The sequence below is a fragment of the Myxocyprinus asiaticus genome, chromosome 17 (genome assembly GCF_019703515.2).
Source record: "Myxocyprinus asiaticus isolate MX2 ecotype Aquarium Trade chromosome 17, UBuf_Myxa_2, whole genome shotgun sequence".
In the NCBI taxonomy this organism is placed as follows: Eukaryota; Metazoa; Chordata; class Actinopteri; order Cypriniformes; family Catostomidae; genus Myxocyprinus; species Myxocyprinus asiaticus.
Genome location: NC_059360.1, coordinates 11,046,342 through 11,065,226, shown reverse-complemented (window position 1 = coordinate 11,065,226; position 18,885 = coordinate 11,046,342). Strand labels below are relative to the sequence as shown.

At 36.2% G+C, this 18,885-nt stretch overlaps 1 protein-coding gene across 1 annotated transcript in view; it reads left to right on the top strand.

The window, feature by feature from the left end:
- LOC127455198 (ALK tyrosine kinase receptor) overlaps window positions 1–18,885 on the top strand; it is a 787,259-nt gene that overhangs the window by 615,733 nt on the left and 152,641 nt on the right. Inside the window, exon 5 of the mRNA XM_051722881.1 lies at window positions 10,398–10,525. Coding sequence (XP_051578841.1) covers window positions 10,398–10,525 — 128 coding nt within the window. The remainder of the gene's footprint in view (window positions 1–10,397; window positions 10,526–18,885) is intronic.

Here is an 18,885-nt window from a genome sequence, read left to right as displayed (position 1 = left end):
GCACCTGTATATATATATGTAATGTAATGATAGGATGTCCTACCTGTTTGTCAGTCTATATTTGCATACCCGCCGTGCAACTTGTTCGCGCAGACAATCACACGTCATCAGCGCGGGTTCCTTTGCACTGTGCAGAGCGAGCACGAGAGTGGAAGGCGAACCACAGCTACCTTATTTTCCTCGTGAACCACCAGTAAAAGGAAACAACAGTTGTGATCAATTCCACCAACACGTCTCTCCTCCTGGCGCTTAGACTCTGCTCTGTGTGTGGCTTAGAGGAGGTGTGGCTTTGGAGACACCTCTGCAGCGAGGGCGGGCTCTATGCTTTCAAAGCTAGCTGGCTAACTTCTAGCCTCTCTGGATTACACATCCTAGCTTTAAGTTCTGAACATATTTTTCAAATTGTAATAGTAATTTTTCATGTTATTAATGTCCTGACTATATATTGTGATCAGCTGAATGCCATGGTCAATTTCTGCCATAAAAGAACCAATTTATTTCCATAAGAGCAAAATCTGTACATTATTCCAAATTTTGGCCACCAGTGTGTTTGTGTGTGTGTGTATATATATATATATATAAAATGGTAGATCTCTAATTTTTCATATTAACTGTAGATTTCAGGAAAAAAAAAACATTTGTGTTCAAAATGTAATTCTTTAATGTTTATAGGTTTTTGCAGCTTTGTGATTCAGTGCATTGCATCATTGTCTTCCTCTGTAATTGTTTCATGTCAAAAACTACAAAAACTATACAAATAGTAGATTTGTTTTTGCTGTCTTCATTTTCTAAAATTTTATCTCCATCTCTTCAACGTATTTGTTTTTGGCAATAAAGCAATAATTTATAAGTAATGTTTTGCACCAAGCTGCCACATTGCAGAATGGCTGCTGCATCTTTCTGCATACTGATGGAACATGTAGCCAATGGCAACAGGTGCACCAATGCAAACAAACATCCACAGCAAGCAAAACACATTTTGTGGGCAGCTCCGCTTACCTCAAAAGTCGTTGAGGTTTAATGACAACAAACCACAGACCAAAACATAAAATCAAATTAAAGATTGTTAAAAATACACATGATAAATTGAACTGCAAGAGTGTTTGTTTGTTTGCATCCATATATTATAAGTTGATATTGCATATGGTCAAGAGCTCGTTGGATGGAATGATGGTATGAGTTATAATGTAATAATAAAAAATGTTATCAGCAGCAGTGCTTATTAGTCATGTTAATAACCTTGCATGCAATGCAGGACAATTGATTAATTAGATCAAAATGTTTAATTGAGGTGCTACAGAGAGGCCCAGCTGTTTATCACAGTATTGAGGGAGAGGGGATCAAGAAGGTATTTTACCTCTTTATCTCACCCTGTTTTCCATAATAATAATCTTCAGATTTCATTAGCACAGGAGATGAATGCAATAATTGGAGTGCTTGCCAATTCAGCAGGTGGTGATAATCCCAATACACTTACTGAGTAGCATGCAAGGGTCACTGATATGTGAGTGTGGTGAATTATAATTGTGACCCCAAAATCACGCCCTGTATTATTAACAGATATGATGAGTTTCTTACCTTAAGGGCCACTGTAAACACCACGTCCCTCTCTCTCTCTCTCACCCGCTATGTTTTGAAAACCTCAGGTTGAGACCTTTATCAATATGCTCTTCTTTTTTGTCTATAGTAAATAGCTCGCTTGTGTCAGGATGTGTCCCAGAGTAGTTAAAGACTGCGATAGTCCAACCGCTTCTGAAGAAGCCTTAATTAGACCCTCTGGTTGCTAATAATTATAGACCAATCTCAAAATTACCTTCCATTTCAAAAATAATAGAGAAAGCAGTATTGAAGCAACTGTTGGAGGTAGTGGATAACAGTATTTTTGAAAAATTTCAGTCAGGTTTTAGAGAAAATCACAGTACAGAAACTGCCCTTCTTAGGGTTACCAATGACTTATTGATGGCGGAGGACGCTGGAGAATGCTCCATTGTTGTGTTCAAGTGTTGCTTGATTTAACTGCAACATTTGATACAGTTGATCATTCAGTTTTAATTGACACATTAAAGATATGGGTGGGAATATCTGGGGTGGCTTTAGACTGGTTTGTTTCCTATTTGCCAAACAGGAAATTTGTAGTGTTTGTTGGAGACGACATGTCCTCCTCTTCAACTATAAATTGTGCTGTTCCTCAAGGATCCCTGTTAGGGCCAATTTTGTTTTCTCTATATATGTTGCCTCTTGGTTCTGTGATTCGAAAACACAACATTAATTTTCATTGCAATGCAGATGACCTACAGTTACATTTGTCATTGAATCCCAATGATCTGGCTCATTTAAATGTTCTTCAAGAGTGTTTGGTATATATAAAAATTGGATGGCATGTAATTTTCTGCACTTGAATTCAGATAAAACAAAGGTTGCCATAATCAGTCATGGTTTTAAAAAGAATCAGATTTAGTCAGTACTTAATCAAGTGGTCACAAATATTCAGCAGGTGGTGAGAAAATTTTAATTTTGAATATCACATCAGGAAGTTAGTTCAGTCTTTTTTTTATCTGTTAAGGAACATCTCCAACACGATACAGAGAAGTTTATTCAACGCATTTTAGCACGGCTACAATCAGTGCAAAATGCTGCAGCTAGACTTTGGAAACAAACTAGGTCTTTTAATCATATTAATCCAGTTTTAGCTTCTTTGCATTGGTTACCAATTCATTTTAGTGTTGATATTAAGATTTTATTAATTACATACAGTATAAGGCATTACATGGGTTGGCGCCAGATTATTTAGCAGAACTGTTAAGACCTTATGAAACAGTTATACCTCTTAGATCTTCTTGTCATGAACTGTTGGCTGTTCCAAGATTCAGATAAAAAAAAAAAAAAAAAGGTGATAGAGCATTTGTAACAAAGTCCCCACTATTATGGAACAGCCTGCCCTGGGATATTAGATCTGCTGAATCTTTGTCTGTTTTTAAGTGTCATTTAAAAACTAATTTGTGTAAACTTGCTTTTACAGCTTTTTTAAAAAATTATATATATATATATATATATATATATATATATATATATATATATATATATATATATATATTAGTTTTCAGGTGCAAGGCGTGTGATCAGCGTTGCTATGGGAACACTGTTCATGCTGCCTATCTGCCGATTAGCGACACCTGCTCCTCTTTAGTTTCCTCCTATTTATTCTCAATCTTGTGTACTACTCATTGTCAGATTGTCATGTGTGTTCAAGCTACTCACCTCAAGCTCTCTGCCTCAGTCGGTTTGTCTGTTTGTTTAGTCTTCGTCAGTTTCTGTTCACCAGCACCCTTGGATAGTATTCCTCCTGTGCCTTTACCAGCCACCTCGCCTTCCCTTCGCTCACTCCACAGGGGTGCCCCGTTATCTGGACTATCTCTCCAACCAGCTCTCCGCAGTCCACACCGGCACCAATTTTACAGTTGTGTGACATTTTTATCCCTACTAGTTTTGGTTTTCAATAAACTGTTGTTATGTGATTCTCTGCGTTTGGGTCCGTCCTCAGATATCCCTGACAGTTTGGATTACATAACCAACTACATTTGCAATCGCAATTACATTGCGCTGTAGCTCATCTGGTTTTGAGTCAACACATGAGACAAAAGTGACACTACAAAATGATGTGGTTGCTTAAGAAATTGTTTTCTTTTAATTTCACATTTGCTAAACCGACACTATCGGTTAAGGTTTAAGGTTTAGGATAGGGAAGTGGGTTTTGTTAATTTAAAACTTGATTTTGAAATAACCTTAAAAACCTCATTTGGAGAAAACATTTAACTGGCTTTCTGCACCAGATAGTGGACATTTCAGAACTGCCACGATATGTGTAATGGACCACGTAATATTATTTTGCTAAAATGTCGCCACCATCACGTAATTTTCATGAAATCAGACTGAAATTTATCTGGAAGCTAGCACTTGCATGTAAACAAACAATACGTGGCAAGGTAGTCTGCATCAAGATGCAATGTTATGATGTGGTAGTGTGTCCCGAAGCTGGCATTCTGTCTTTGTACATATTCAAAACTACTTAGTTTCCCACTACCAGTACATACTTTTAGTGCATAGATGAGATACAGTATGTGAACTGAAACACAACTGTTTCTATATGTTATCTTAAATGCGCAAGTTCACACAAATGTAAGTTTTCCATTTTTTTACACATTTATGGACTAAATGTTTTATTAGTTTTGAATTACTTGAGAATGGGTTTCTGAAATAGAGCTGTATCATTTTATATATATATATGTATTATTTCAGAATGCTCTTTCTGTTTTTTACTCAACTTTAGCATTTGCTCAGCTGGAAGATATAATTTACTATGCAACACTGACTGTAATAATAGACCAGGAGGCAGATGCTGTTATATCAGTGCAGGCTTATTTTTAATCCACAATGACAGCCATAAATGCAGAAATTACATTCACTATACCATGAGCATGTATGCTTTTGCATGCACGCAGTGTATCTAATGACTACACTGTCCTATGGAATTAATATGAAGAAATTATTATATCCTTTCTGCCTATGCACTACCAGAACCAATTCTGCCTAAAATAGTGCTGAATTTGAAATTATGCAAAGAGTATGTATGCAAATCACTCTCCCATCCAGTTTAGGACTGTTTAATTAGATAGAAGCAAGCTTCTATTAACAAAGTTGATGTTACAGTAAGTCAACTCTGTTTGTGTGGGAGTTTTTTTTTTTTTTTTTTTTCAGTCTTACATAAGTAATTTGAAGTTGACAGCAGAGAACACTGAAATTATCTTCCAAATGCAACCCTAATGGCAATATATTTACGCATTTGTACACATCAATATGCATTAATTTAGACCTACAAAACAACATTAGCAAAGATGAAAACCAGACATTTCAATGACAAGTTAAATTATAAATTTGCATTGCACTCCATCACATCCCTGAATCTTATCATTGTTGTACTGCAAAATAACAATCTCTCTCTCTCTCTCTCTCTCTCTCTCTCTCTCTCTCTCTCTCTCTCTCTCTCTCTCTCTCTCTCTCTCTATATATATATATATATATATATACACACACACACACACTACTGGTCAAAAGTTTTGAAACACTTGACTGAAATGTTTCACATGATCTTAAAAATCTTTTGATCTGAAGGCGTATGCTTAAATGTTTGAAATGAGTTTTGTAGACAAAAATATAATTGTGCCACCATATTAATTTATTTCATTATAAAACTAAAATTTAATATAAAAAAAAAAAGTTTTTGAAATTGATGACTTGGACCAAATAATAAAGAAAAGCAGCTAATAAGTGCCCAACATAGATGGGAACTCCTTCAATACTGTTTAAAAAGCATCCCAGGGTGATACCTCATAAAGTTGGTTGAGAAAATGTCATGAGTACATTCTAGGCAAAGGGTGACTACTTTGAAGATGGTATGTGTGTGTGTGTGTGTGTATATATATATATATATATATATATATATATATATATATATATATATATATATATATATAAAGGTGAAGTCAGAAGTTTACATACACTTAGGTTGAAGTTATTAGAACTCATTTTTTAACCACTAATTAGATTTAATATTAGCAAACTATAGATTTGGCAAGTCATTTAGGACATCTACTTTGTGCATGTCATGAGTAATTTTTCCAACAACTGTTTACAGACAGATTGTGTCACTTTTAATGACTTTTTGGTCAGAAGTTTACATATACTAAGTTAACTGTGTCTTTAAGCAGCTTAGAAAATTCCAGAAAATGATGTCAAGCCTTTAGACAATTAGCCAATTTGATTCTGATAGGAGGTGTGCTGAATTGGAGGTGTACCTGTGGATTTATTTTAAGGCCTACCTTCAAACTCAGTGCCTCTTTGCTTGACATCATGGGAAAATAAAAAAGAAATCAGCAAAGACCTCTGAAAAAAAAATTGTGGACCTCCACAAATCTGGTTCATCCTTAGGAGCAATTTCCAAATGCCTGAAGGTACAATGCTCATCTGTACAAACAACAGTACACAAGTATAAACACTTTGGGACCACACAGCCATCATACCGCTCAGGACGCATTCTGTCTCCTAGAGATGAATGTAGTTTGGTGTGAAAAAAATCAATCAATCCCAAAACAGCAGCAAAGGACCTTGTGAAGATGCTGGAGGAAACAGGTAGACAAGTATCTATATCCACAGTAAAACGAGTCTTATATCGACTTAACCTGAAAGGCTGCTCAGCAAGGAAGCAGCCAATGCTCCAAAACCACCATAAAAAGCCAGACTACAAGTGAAGTTTGTAAGTGCACATGGGGACAAAGATCTTACTTTTTGGAGAAATGTCCTCTGGTCTAATGAAACAAATTTAACTGTTTGGCCATAATGACCATTGTTATGTTTGGAATAAAAAGGGTAAGGCTTGCAAGCCAAAGAGCACTATCCCAATCGTGAAGCATGGGGGTGGCAGCATCATTTTTTAGGGGTGCTTCGCTGCAGGAGGGACTGGTGCACTTCACAAAATAGATGGCATCATGAGGAAGGAAAATGATGTGGATATATTGAAGCAACATTAACCAGGAAGTTAAAGCTCGGTTGCAAATGGGTCTTCCAAATGGACAATGACCCCAAGCATACCTTTGTTGTGGCAAAATGGCTTAAGGACAACAAAGTCAATGTATTGGAGTGGCCATCACAAAGCCCTGAAAATTTGTGGGCAGAACTGAAAAAGCATGTGCGAGCAAGGAGGCCTACAAACCTGGCTCAGTTACACCAGTTCTGTCTGGAGGAATGGGCCAATATTCCAGCAACTTATTGTGAGAAGCTTATGTAAGGCTACCCAAAACGTTTGACCCCAGTTAAACAATTTAAAGGCAATGCTACCAAATATTAACAGTGTATGTAAACTTCTGACCCACTGAATGTAATGAAAGAAATAAAAGCTGAAATAAATAATTCTCTCTACAATTATTCTGACATTTCACATTCTTAAAATAAAGTAGTGATCCTAACTGACCTGAGACAGGGAATGTGTTCTACGATTAAATGTCAGGAATTGGGGCCAGGTAGCTCAGCAAGTATTGATGCTGACTACTACCCCTGGCGTTGCTAGTTCGAATCCAGGGTGTGCTGAGTGTCTCCAGCCAGGTCTCCTAAGCAACCAAATTGGCCCAGTTGCTAGGGAGGGTAGAGTCACATGGGGTAACCTCCTTGTGGTCGTGATTACTTGTTCTCGCTCTCAGTGGGGCGCTAGGTAAGTTGTGCATGGATCACGGAGAGTAGCATGAGCCTCCACATGCGGAGTCTCCGCGGTGTCATGCACAACAAGCCACGTGATAAGATGCACGGATTGGCAGTCTCAGAAGCGGAGGCAACTGGGACTTGTCCTCCACCGCCCGGATTGAGGTGAGTAACCGCGCCACCATGAGGAACTACTAAGTAGTGGGAATCGGGCATTCCAAAAAGGGAGAAAAGGGGGATATATGTCAGGAATTGTGAAAAACTGAGTTTAAATGTATTTGGCTGTGTATGTAAACTTCTGACTTTAAATGTATATATGTTTGTTTTTCATTCTGTTCTAATTTAATCTCTCTTTTTTTCTTTCTTTGCAATTATATTATCAGCATAACAATTTGAGTGAAAGGTTTAATTGGAATTTTTTTTATAATAATAATAATAATATGTTTAATATATATAGTGCCTTTCCAGAGCTCAAGGATGTTTCACAATAAAGAACAGTAACATAACAATCATATAGACAATCATATGGACAGTGGACAGTTGCCCAGTCTGGAACAAAAACAAATGCAGTTGCATATAGCAGATATCAGATTGTGCAGTCAATTAGACATTTCAATCCAGTACAAAAGAACACATAAAATTGTGTAGACAGTATAGAAATTGTAAGCAGTGTAGGCAGTGGCCCAATCAGAATACAGATAAGCATACAAATACAATGAGCATTACATGAAGCATATACACAGAATGACTGATAATATTGGGAGAACAAATGCCGGTAATACAGAAAAAAGGGCGTTACAGTAGTCAAGGCGAGATGTAATAAATGCATGGACTAATGATTCAGCATCTTTCGGGCTAACGTAGGGACGAAGTTGGGCGATACGACGAAGTTGGGAAAATGCTGCTTTAGAGAATATGTTAATATAGGCATCCAGGATCAATGAAGGGCCAAGAATGATATCTAAGTTTATGACAGTGGCAGATGGGAAGATTAGAGTATCATCAAGGTCACAGCTAGGGACATTAGTTAGATTTTTTGTTAGAATTGATGGACCAATAATTATGATCTCAGTTTTGCTCAAGTTTAATCTGAGAAAGTTGGAGTTAAGCCAGCCCTTCAGTTCATTGACACATGACGATAACGAGGCAGTCTGATGAATAGAATCTGTCTGGCAAGCTGTATATATTTGTATATCATCGGCATAGCAGTGATAGTTAAAACCATGATGGCGAATAATTTGTCCAAGAGGCATAATGTATATGATGAATAGTAATGGGCCAAGAACTGAGCCCTGAGTAACCCCTTGTTTGAGTGGGAAAGTGGGGGATTTGTAATTGTACATAGAGATGTAGTACTGTCTACCCTTGAGATATGAAGAGAACCAGGACATAGCAACGCCTGAGATACCTATCTCTGAATGGCGAGAAAGTAGTAGTTTGTGGCAGATAGTGTCAAAAGCTGAGCTGAGGTCAAGTAATAAGAGAATGGAGTGATTGGCCGAGTCATCAGAGAGTAAAAGGTCATTGACAACCTTTACTAGAACAGTTTCAGTGCTGTGATGTAAGCGGAAACCAAATTGAAATATATCAAACAGATTGTTGTGAGCTAGAAATGATTGCAGCTGACACTGGCTCATTTAAATAAATCTTTTAAATGATGAATTTATGAATTTCATAATTTCTTAGTATTCAATGACAGTATGCATTCGACCTGGTATGGACTCCACAAGTTTGTGCAAAACCTGTGATTCATATTATCCCAGCATGATTTGAGGATGTTCCAAAGAGCATTTTACCTTTTGTATAAAGTATTTATTTAACATGGTAAAAATCACAAATTTTCTTTTATTTCACAACCAAGAAAAAGTGCTGAATATTAAATATTTCTTATTCATTTCACATCATAATTTTTATTTGCTTTGTTTTTATTATTATAATTATTATTATTATTAATCAAAAAAACCTAAAATTGTCTTTTTATTTCCTATTTAAATAAAGAAATAAAAATTAGATCAAATAAAAATAAATAAAAAACAGAATTTTAATGTGGCCTCAGACTTTTGGACTCCATTGAATACCAAAGGTTAAAGTTACACTCAAAGGATTATTTCACCCAAAAATTCCTTTCTTCAATTGAACACAAAAGTATATTTTAGGCAGAATGTCCAAGATGCTCTTTTTTTATACAATGAATATAGATGATGACCAGGTACCTTTTCCATTTTTCTTTTCTTTTTTACGAAGAATAACAGCTTGGACATTTTTCTAGATATCTGCTGTTTTCCACTCAAGAAAGAAATTCAAATCCCAACTAAACTCTGTCATAGGAAGACAACAAAAACTGGCTCATTTAAATGAAACTTTTAAATGATGAAAGTGTAAAAGCATCCTTTATCCAAGTGTATCCAAGTGCATAATTTCTGCCTGATAGCTGCCTGTCTTCATTTCGCTGTGATTTCTAGCTGTCTACATATTTGTTTAGAGGAGGCCACTTAGTCATGGGTCTCAACTCCTGTTGTTTGAGCAAATCAGACGTCAATGCAAATCCTGCAGTGAGATTAGAAACAACACAACAGGCAGGTTACCAGTCTAGGAGAAAGCAAAGAACAAGAGAGGGAGGAGAAATAGAGGGTGGAGAGTACAATCATTGGTCACTGGCCCCTAGCGAATTTAAATCTAAGAAATTTGCTTAATAAAATTACCTAGATCATTGACTTTCTTATGAGAGGTGGTGGTTGGTTAAATAAGCAAAAACCCACAGAGCAACCAGGCATCCAGCCATTCTTTCACAGGCACCATCCCTGGAGACGGCATCACTTAACACATATACACAAAAATACGTGCCTTGTCCACGGTTGTCTCTGAATTTTGGTGAAAGAGCTTCCACGAACAGCCTGAATATCCTTGGAAGAGTAGGGGATGTGCGATTTACCAGCAGAGAATGACCCCAAAATGGCAGAGGGTGCTGGTTTGGTATCAGGCGGCCAGACGTCACCCTCTGTTAGCACTCCAGAGACTGTAGCACTGGCCCAAACTGGGGAGGGAATCCCAGGACCCACCCTTAACTCCAGCAGCCCACTGCAGGCATTGCACCGTCCCAGCTGTCTGGTTCTGGTGCTGATCTTGCTGGTTTTCTCTCTCCTTTTCAGCTGGGCAGTGGTTCACCTCAGCTTTGGGGCTCGGAACAAACCCTTCAGGATTTCTTCTAGCTACAACCAGCCTGGTGACATGGAAACAGCGACCTATGACCCCCGCTTCACTACCAACTGCACTATAGGTGAGCGTTTCACTTCTTGGAAATGTTTCTTATCAAAATATATCTAATAATGTAATCATGGTCCTTGGCCCTTCAACTGCACCAAATCTAGAGGGATTCAATACTTGAGTCATCAGATATACACTGCCAGAAATGAGCAAGTTAACTGTTGTAAAGAGGGTGATTTGATTTGTCTGTGAAAATTTAGATTTTCCATTATAGGTCTTTTTGTACTCAAGTTTGTTTTTCACCATGGTACAAGAGCAAAAGCCGATTTAAAACTAATCAAGTTCAGGACCAAAAACAGGTTCAAAATTGACTCACAAAACAGGCTTATCCTTTATTCAAGCTTTTTATATTTTTCTGTGCTGTGCTTCTAGCTGAAATTGTTCCACATGTTTCGCTGTGATACTTTTCTGCTGTGATATATTGGTTCTTAGCTAGTTCTTGGCTCCAAAATTGAGAATAGCTGAACCAAGTTGCTGTCAATATCTCAATAGGTATACTGACAATTTTTTTTTAACCTTATAAAAAATGTGCTTCATGTGGTAAGATCTAAATTAACTAGCTTTATCCATGTAAAAAAATAATATTTAACATCACTGAATAAACCTGAATTCCATAGGCTACACCAACAAACCCAATTTTAAGGGGTCAATCTGGTAGAAATAGATCCTTAAGGTAACTATTGCAGGTTACCATTTTTTACAGTGTAATGTGATGGTTTTCTCCATTGCTTAAACCAAGATCAACATGATCTAAGGAGGGACTAATATACACTACCGGTCAAACGTTTTGAAACACTTACTCATTCTTTGTTATATATATATATATATATATATATATATATTTTCACATTTTAGAATAATAGTAAAGTCATCAAAACTATGGAATAACATAAATGGAACTATGGGAATTATGTTGTGACTAAACAAAATCCAAAATAAATCAAAACTGTGTTATATTTTAGCATCTTCAAAGTAGTCACCCTTTGCCTAGAATTTGCAGACATGTACTCTTGACATTTTCTCAAACAACTTCTTGAGGTATCACCCTGGGATGCTTTTTAAACAGTATTGAAGGAGTTCCCATCTATGTTGGCACTTATTGGATGCTTTTCTTTATTATTTAGTCCAAGTCATCAATTTCAAAAACTAATTAAATTTTAGTTTTATAATGAAATAAATGCATAAGTTGGCACAATTATATTTTTGTCACAAAACTAATTTCAAACATTTAAGCATACGCCTTCAGATCAAAAGATTTTTAAGATCATGAGAAACATTTCAGTCAAGTGTTTCAAAACTTTTGACCAGTAGTGTGTGTGTGTGTGTGTGTGTGTGTGTGTGTGTGTGTGTGTGTGTGTGTGTATATATATATATATATATATATATATATTTAGATTTAGATTTGTAGAGTGCAAAACTCAAAATTAATAAATTGATTAAACCTCAGAGTCACCAACTCAGAATATAAAATGTTACAAGCAGTGATAGCAGGAAAGGATAAAGGATTTAATACAATACTTACATTTATGTAAGTGTAAAAGTGTAAAACAGTATAAAGAGTGGATATGTGCCATTGTTACTTTCAGGAGTTATTTTCACTTGATCTAACCCTTTAGCATGTCTTTTTATGGTGTAACTTAATGGAATCATGTCGATTCAATCGTACACTATATATATTTATTTATTTTTTGTTACTCTTGAATAAAACCAGTTACTTTAGATGTTACCACATTTGTACAAACATATTCAATGTGTGTTTTCAATACTCTCAACCTCTATGCAGAGCAACTGCCTTTTGCCACTTCCTCATTTGAACTGCAACATTTACCTTACAGCACTCATGCTTTCTAAACCATCAGCAGCAACTCCATTTTTTCTCTCGCTCCCTATTTTCATTTTCTCTTTTTTTCTGCTCCGTGCTTCCTGATTCAATAACTGGCGGGGAAATTGGCCATGTCTGACCACAGGGAACATAACGCTGCTTGTCATGCAAATTCAGAGGCAGACAGACCTCTAATTGTTTCAGGGTTGTGAAGCTCAGTAGCTCAGTAGCCCGGTTTCTTGCATCTGCCCAAACAAATCCCTCCAGGGGGTCACCATGTTAGACAGGCTGTTCCCATCCTGAAGCACAGCATGTTCCTCTGTTCTTGCTGTTTAATTCCCTGTTCATTCCACGTCAATCCGCTTCACTCGCCAAAACAGATATTAGCAGATTGAGATGCTTTAAAGGGTGACTTGTCTTCCTGGAACACCTGCCACTAGAGCTCGAATTACCTGCCACCCGTAAAGGTGTTCACTTGACATTCTGATTTACAAAGCTGAGGTGTGTGTGTGATACTTCAAGGGAGATGTGCTTGATAAAGCTTGAATTTCCTTTTTAGTTACTTACTTATTACTTAATAATTACTGTAATCCAAAAATAAACACATAACTCATCACATTTACTCTGCATTTTGCTTTGGGATATCTAGATTTGTTAAATTCTTGAAGAAAATTTCACATTTTATTGTGCTAGGGTGGTTGCTAGGGTGTTATGGATGGTTTGCTGGGCATTGCTAGGTGGTTGCTAAACTATTCATGGTGGTTGTGGTTGCTTACTGGCCCAAATCAAATAAGCCCAGTGACAAGTTTCTATGATACTCTGTAACCTATGGCTGGGGTCCATCCTTCCATGTACCTGGCAAACATTAATAGTACTGTCCCCATAAAGCCTTATGATTTGAGGTATTATTCATGTCCATAGCACAAACGATTTGGGATGAATTACACGCCAAAGTTTGGGTGAAAGAATAAAGAGAAGTAGATTTTTACATTTTCTGAAGAAAATGTTAATGCTGCTTGACCATGCATAACTCACAGCCATAATGCTATGGTGTGATAGGTGGTTGCAAGGATGTTATATGGTTGCTAAGGTGTTCTGCGCTGTTAAAAAAAGTTTTATTAAGTAGCCTTAAATTTGTTTCATGTAGTAACATCTATATTAACTAGGCTAAATCTACCTGACTAGGTTAAACCAGCAAAGTACTGGTTAGATCAAGAAAAACAACAATATGTTACCTCTTTTTACAGTGTTAGTGGTTTTTAGTATAATACTATGCAGTTGCTAGGGTGTTCTGAGTGGTAGCTAGGGTGTTGATAGTTGTTTACTAAGGCATTCTGGGTGGTTGCTTACTGGCCAATGTTCAAAGAGCCCACCCCTAAGTCTCTATGATATTCTGGTCCCGAGATATGGATTTCACCTTTAATGTAGCCTTTAAAGTCTATGGAATTTCACCATGCAAAGTCCAATCGTTTATAAAAGTAATAGCTCACCTTTACTCAACAAGCAGCACAATTTGAGTGATCATTCATGCCCATAGCACAAACAGTGCAAGACGAGTTATGCTCTGAAATGTAATACATGGGTTAAAAGGTTTGTTCAAATCCCTAACCGTTAGTATGAGCAATAGTGATGCTTGCCTCAGCAGTGAAGGCATAAGTTTAGGCAGTGAAGGCATAAGATTTGTTATTTTTTATTATTTATTTTTTTTATCTACACCGCTCATTGTCCGCATCTTCAGCAACCATCTTTTTTTGTGTTCAAAAGCACTGTCACCTTATCTCAGCAGAGCTGCATTGAGAGCTGCCATCACATCAGACTGAAAACAATGCGGAGGTGTAGATCATCCAATCATAAAATGTTAACTCACTGCCTATTTGTTTCTGTCTGAGTCATCTGCTTTCTGCACCCTCCAGCAGACCTGATTTTGATTACACCGCTATCATAAAAATGTGCCTTGCAGGCTGAGCCGAGTTCTACAGCGGTTTGATGAGGTCCATTTATATTTTTTGAATTATCTTCTCTTTTTTTTTTTTTTTTTTTCCAGAAGAACAGCATAGTGAGCGGCCACCACAGTGTCTTGCTGTGAGTGCAAAGGAAAGGTGTTCAATTTCTCATAGTCTCTTACTGTGAGTCAAATGACTTCAGTGAAAGTGTCCCTAGGTTCTTTTTACGATCACTTACAGTATATAAGGTGTTTCGCTAATTAACTTATATGCATGCGCTGAGGAGGGAATCCGCCATGAGAAAAATCCAGCTTAAAGGTTGCAAAGAGGACAGGTTATGTACCATCAATTGTTGCTATGGGTAAAGTAGATAAAGCAAAAACCCAAAGAATGTCCCAAAGACATTTTAATAAATTATATTTCTTTTTATTCCTTTGCATTCATGGTATTTTTAAATTTGTATAATTGCATTATTATTTTTAAGGGAACATGTTGTTCTCTTTTCATCATGCAACTCAAATTCAAGAAGGCAACAACATGAATAATGAATTTTCAGCATGTTGGAATGTGCACAAACAACTCAATTTTCCTAAATGTATTCTTATTTTGTCATCAGCCATAAAAAAAACAGACTGCATTCATTCATTCATTACAGTGACTGGGCTCCATATAGGTTAGAACCAGCAACCTTGTGTTTCCCAGTCTAAAAACAGAACCACTAAGCTGTGTGGTTGTCAGCATCTGACAAGTTGATGTTTGCTGCTTTAGAGCCTAGGATGGACCGGGAAGGTGCCACGAGCCTTTCCCCAAGCCATCAATCATTCAGACCCGAGAGACTGAGTGAGTAAAATTAACTGTACCATGAGTGGGAGAGCAGCAAGAACACGCATCCCAGGAAGCGTCCAGTGGGGACAATGCTTAGTGGTTCTGTAGTTAGACTATCTTGCACTGGGGGATGTGTGCTAAAGAGTACAAAGGAGATTCATAAAGGGTCTTGCCCAGGGGATGGTAGTCAAGCTGTGCTTGAATAGAATCGTATGATGTTGTTGATTTAATTGAAGGAAAGATCTGAAGGTCTACATCTATCAGAAGTAGAGGCAAGGTTAGTGCTGATTAGTGCTGAATGGCTAGTGTGCAATACAGAACTGAATTTAGAATACCAACTCAATTGGGGTGGCAAATAGGATGTGGAATTGTAATTTGAATTGAAGAAAGTAGAATTCAAATGTAATGAAATTTACTGTAAAGAAATTTATATAACCTTTGTAAGTTTACTTTTTATAATAATTTTCAATTTCATTCTTCAATTTACAGGAAACCTGTTATCATACACACAGCATTTGGGCTATTTCCATATATATTAGTTGATATTAATAATCAGTGTCAGAAATGCCACCAATAGAATTGGATATTACATTTATTTAAATATATTCAATAAAATAATTTAAATTTGATTAGCCATATTACACTATAAAAAGTGTTGTTACTTTAAAGAGCTATTTCTTCTTGATCTAACCCTTAGAATTATTTTGTTGGTGTAACCTAATGTATTCAGATTGATTCACTGATTAAATTATATTTTTGAGGTAAAGTAAAAAACTATTTAAATAATATTTTTTGACGAATCAAATTGGTTAATTTACAGTAGATTTGACTGTGTATAGCAAATTTTTAGGTTGACATTTCTTTATTTACAGTGTTGGGTGTAATCCAATTACAAATTAATTAGTTACTGTAATCAAATTACTTTTTTAGTCAAAAAAAGTAGTGTAATGCATTACATTTTAAATTATTGTGATCAGATAACAGTGACTGACTTTCAATTAACTGAATTACTTTTAAGTACTTTATAGAGTTATGCTTATTTCAAATATATTATTTATGTAGAATACATGAATTATGTCCCCGTAACGAGTCATTTAGCTTTCCTGGATCAGATAACTTCATCGGAAATGATGTAGAGCGTTGTTCAGTGTCATGGAACACTAAACCAATCGTATTATGATTCAAATCGCTGCAACCAGAGGTAAAAGTCATACAAATATGGGCAGAGAGGATCATTCACTCTAATTACATATGGCCACCAGGAGATGCCGCCAAGTACATGACACAGACTCAATGATGGCTCAAATGACACAGAATGGAACTGAATGAGATCTCATTACTTACGCCTGCATGCTTTGGAGAGATCGCATACCTTTAGTCATTGTTGTATTTGCATTTGTAATTAGTTGTTATGTAAAGTGATTATGTTTTTATTTGGAGAGGCTTTCAGACACTTAGAGCCACTTTTGGACACTAGGATAAATTATTTTTGCAATGATATAACTTTTGATTGCTTTGTCATATCAACACAAAATTTTACTCTGTTACAGGTGACATGATTGGGAACAAAACAAAAGCTTTTTGGAGCTACCTTATTTACACACTGAGACATATAATGTAAAATCAGGAAAATAATAAAAAATTCAAGATTTGTTTTTTTTGTTTTTTTTCAGCAGTTTCTTAGGTTGAGAGTCTCAGAATTTAATTATAATAATCTATATCATAAAAAAAATTAAAATAAATAAATAAATAAATAAAAGTTTTCTTTAAAATAATACCAAACACTTGACCCTCCTGTTTTTATTTTTATTTTTTTTTATTTTTATTTTTTTTTTATTTTTTTTTTTAAGCCTTAAATTTTGGGGATGCCAATAAAACAGGAAATATTTAAAAACACCCTCAGAGCTTAAAGTGTTAAGTAACTTTATTTATTTATTTATTTCAGTGTGGAAGAACACACAGGTAATTTGTCAATACATTCAAATGTTGGTGTGTTTATTCCTTTTTATGAAGTTATCTGAAAACAATATGGTGGATGTTTTGTGGTGCTGTGGAAAAAAATTAAGTCTGTTCAATGGCTTTGTTAATTGTTTTCACAGTTTAGAACATAGCTTAGAGATAAATGTTTTAATCAGTTGAGGAAAAAAATGTGTCTACCTATGAGGGAATAAATAGGTATAATTAGTCTAAATTAATTATGTAGTTTTGTCACAAACGGTGTGATGATTTGTTGGACAAATGAAGTCCCTCTTTTGTGGTGTTATGTTGAATTTCTTTGAATTCACTTGAGTTAATTCAACTTCCTGTCAATCTGATTCAGTTCCAATTCAGCGCTTGCAACAATTGGAGAATAGCCAAGTCAGTTCACATTCTAATAAATGAATTGGGGCCTATTCTGAATTTTGCCCAACTCAGGTCTTGATGTTGTCCTAATGTTGATAATAAATGATTAAGGTGATGGTATCATGTGTAATGCATCATTTACAAAGCAGCCACCATTAGATTATATTGAGTTATAAGAAGATAATGAATGTTTGAGTAAATGAGGGTTGAATACTGACTGTTGACGGCAGTTTCCTGTCATGGCTGGTGTTTATTGGCCATCAGAAGTTTTATATTTATATTTAAAGAGTTTATTGCCTTTCTCCTTGGACCTCTCTGTTCAGTGGCCCTCTTAAATGCCAAAGTTTCTATAAATCACCTTGACTTAAATAACATTTGGTAAAGCCTCAGGATTATAGGGGCCATAATCACTGCAGTTGCCATGTTGCCCTTTGTCTCACGTAGCCAAACTTTTGATAGTCTGGACCACTTTATAGCTTATTCTGTACAAGAACCACCCACTTAGACAGTAAGGGGCCATCTGACCAATATGTAAAGAAATGTTTGCTCTCACACATCATCATAGAAGCCCGCTACCTAAAATGACGTTGTTTCCAGACAGACTAATATAACCATGTGCACCCTTATTTGCAGAAGTTTAAATAAATAATCTGATTGAAACATGTGATTTTGGCAAGTGCCACAGTTGTATGCAATATGCATTAGATGGTCATTAAACAAACTGCTGGCAGTTGGTGCTAACCAAATTAAATATATATATTCTTTTTTTTTTTAAAAACATAACCTGGTCCCCTGTTATGTTGGCATTAACACAAATGTAAGATCAAGGGTTGTACACCAAATCAAATGAAAAAATCTGGCAAAGTACTTGTAATATTATCCTTTCATTTGACAGATATTAAAATATCACAGTAATAAATGTGCAGCCTGCTGGCCAACCCCCAACCCTACCCATAAGAACATCCCAGTGGTCCCACATAATTACAGACACACAAAAACAAATATTACAAAATAGAATAATTAATAAAATATAATAAATCACACACATAACCTCTACATCTCTCTCTCCACTGTCCCTCACCGAGAGCCCTCCAAAAATGCCAAATATTTGCCCCACTTTCCCATAAACAAGCCCAAATTACCCAATCCTCTAGATACCCCTTCTTCAAACACTGCCACCCTCCCCATCTCTGTACACCACTCTGGAAATGACCACTCCTTCTGACTTCCAACCCCTTAAAATGACTTGTCTGCCAATCATAACACTTGTTAAAATGCAATTTTTTATAAATTTGTCCCCCAGAATACAAAGTCTGGGGCAAAGCAAAACTTGAGTGCCCAAAACATCAAACAAATAGCTCTGCACCTTCATCCAAAAATCTTGAATCTTAACACACCCCCAAAAGGCATGAGTTGTGTCTCCAACTTCTGATTGACAAT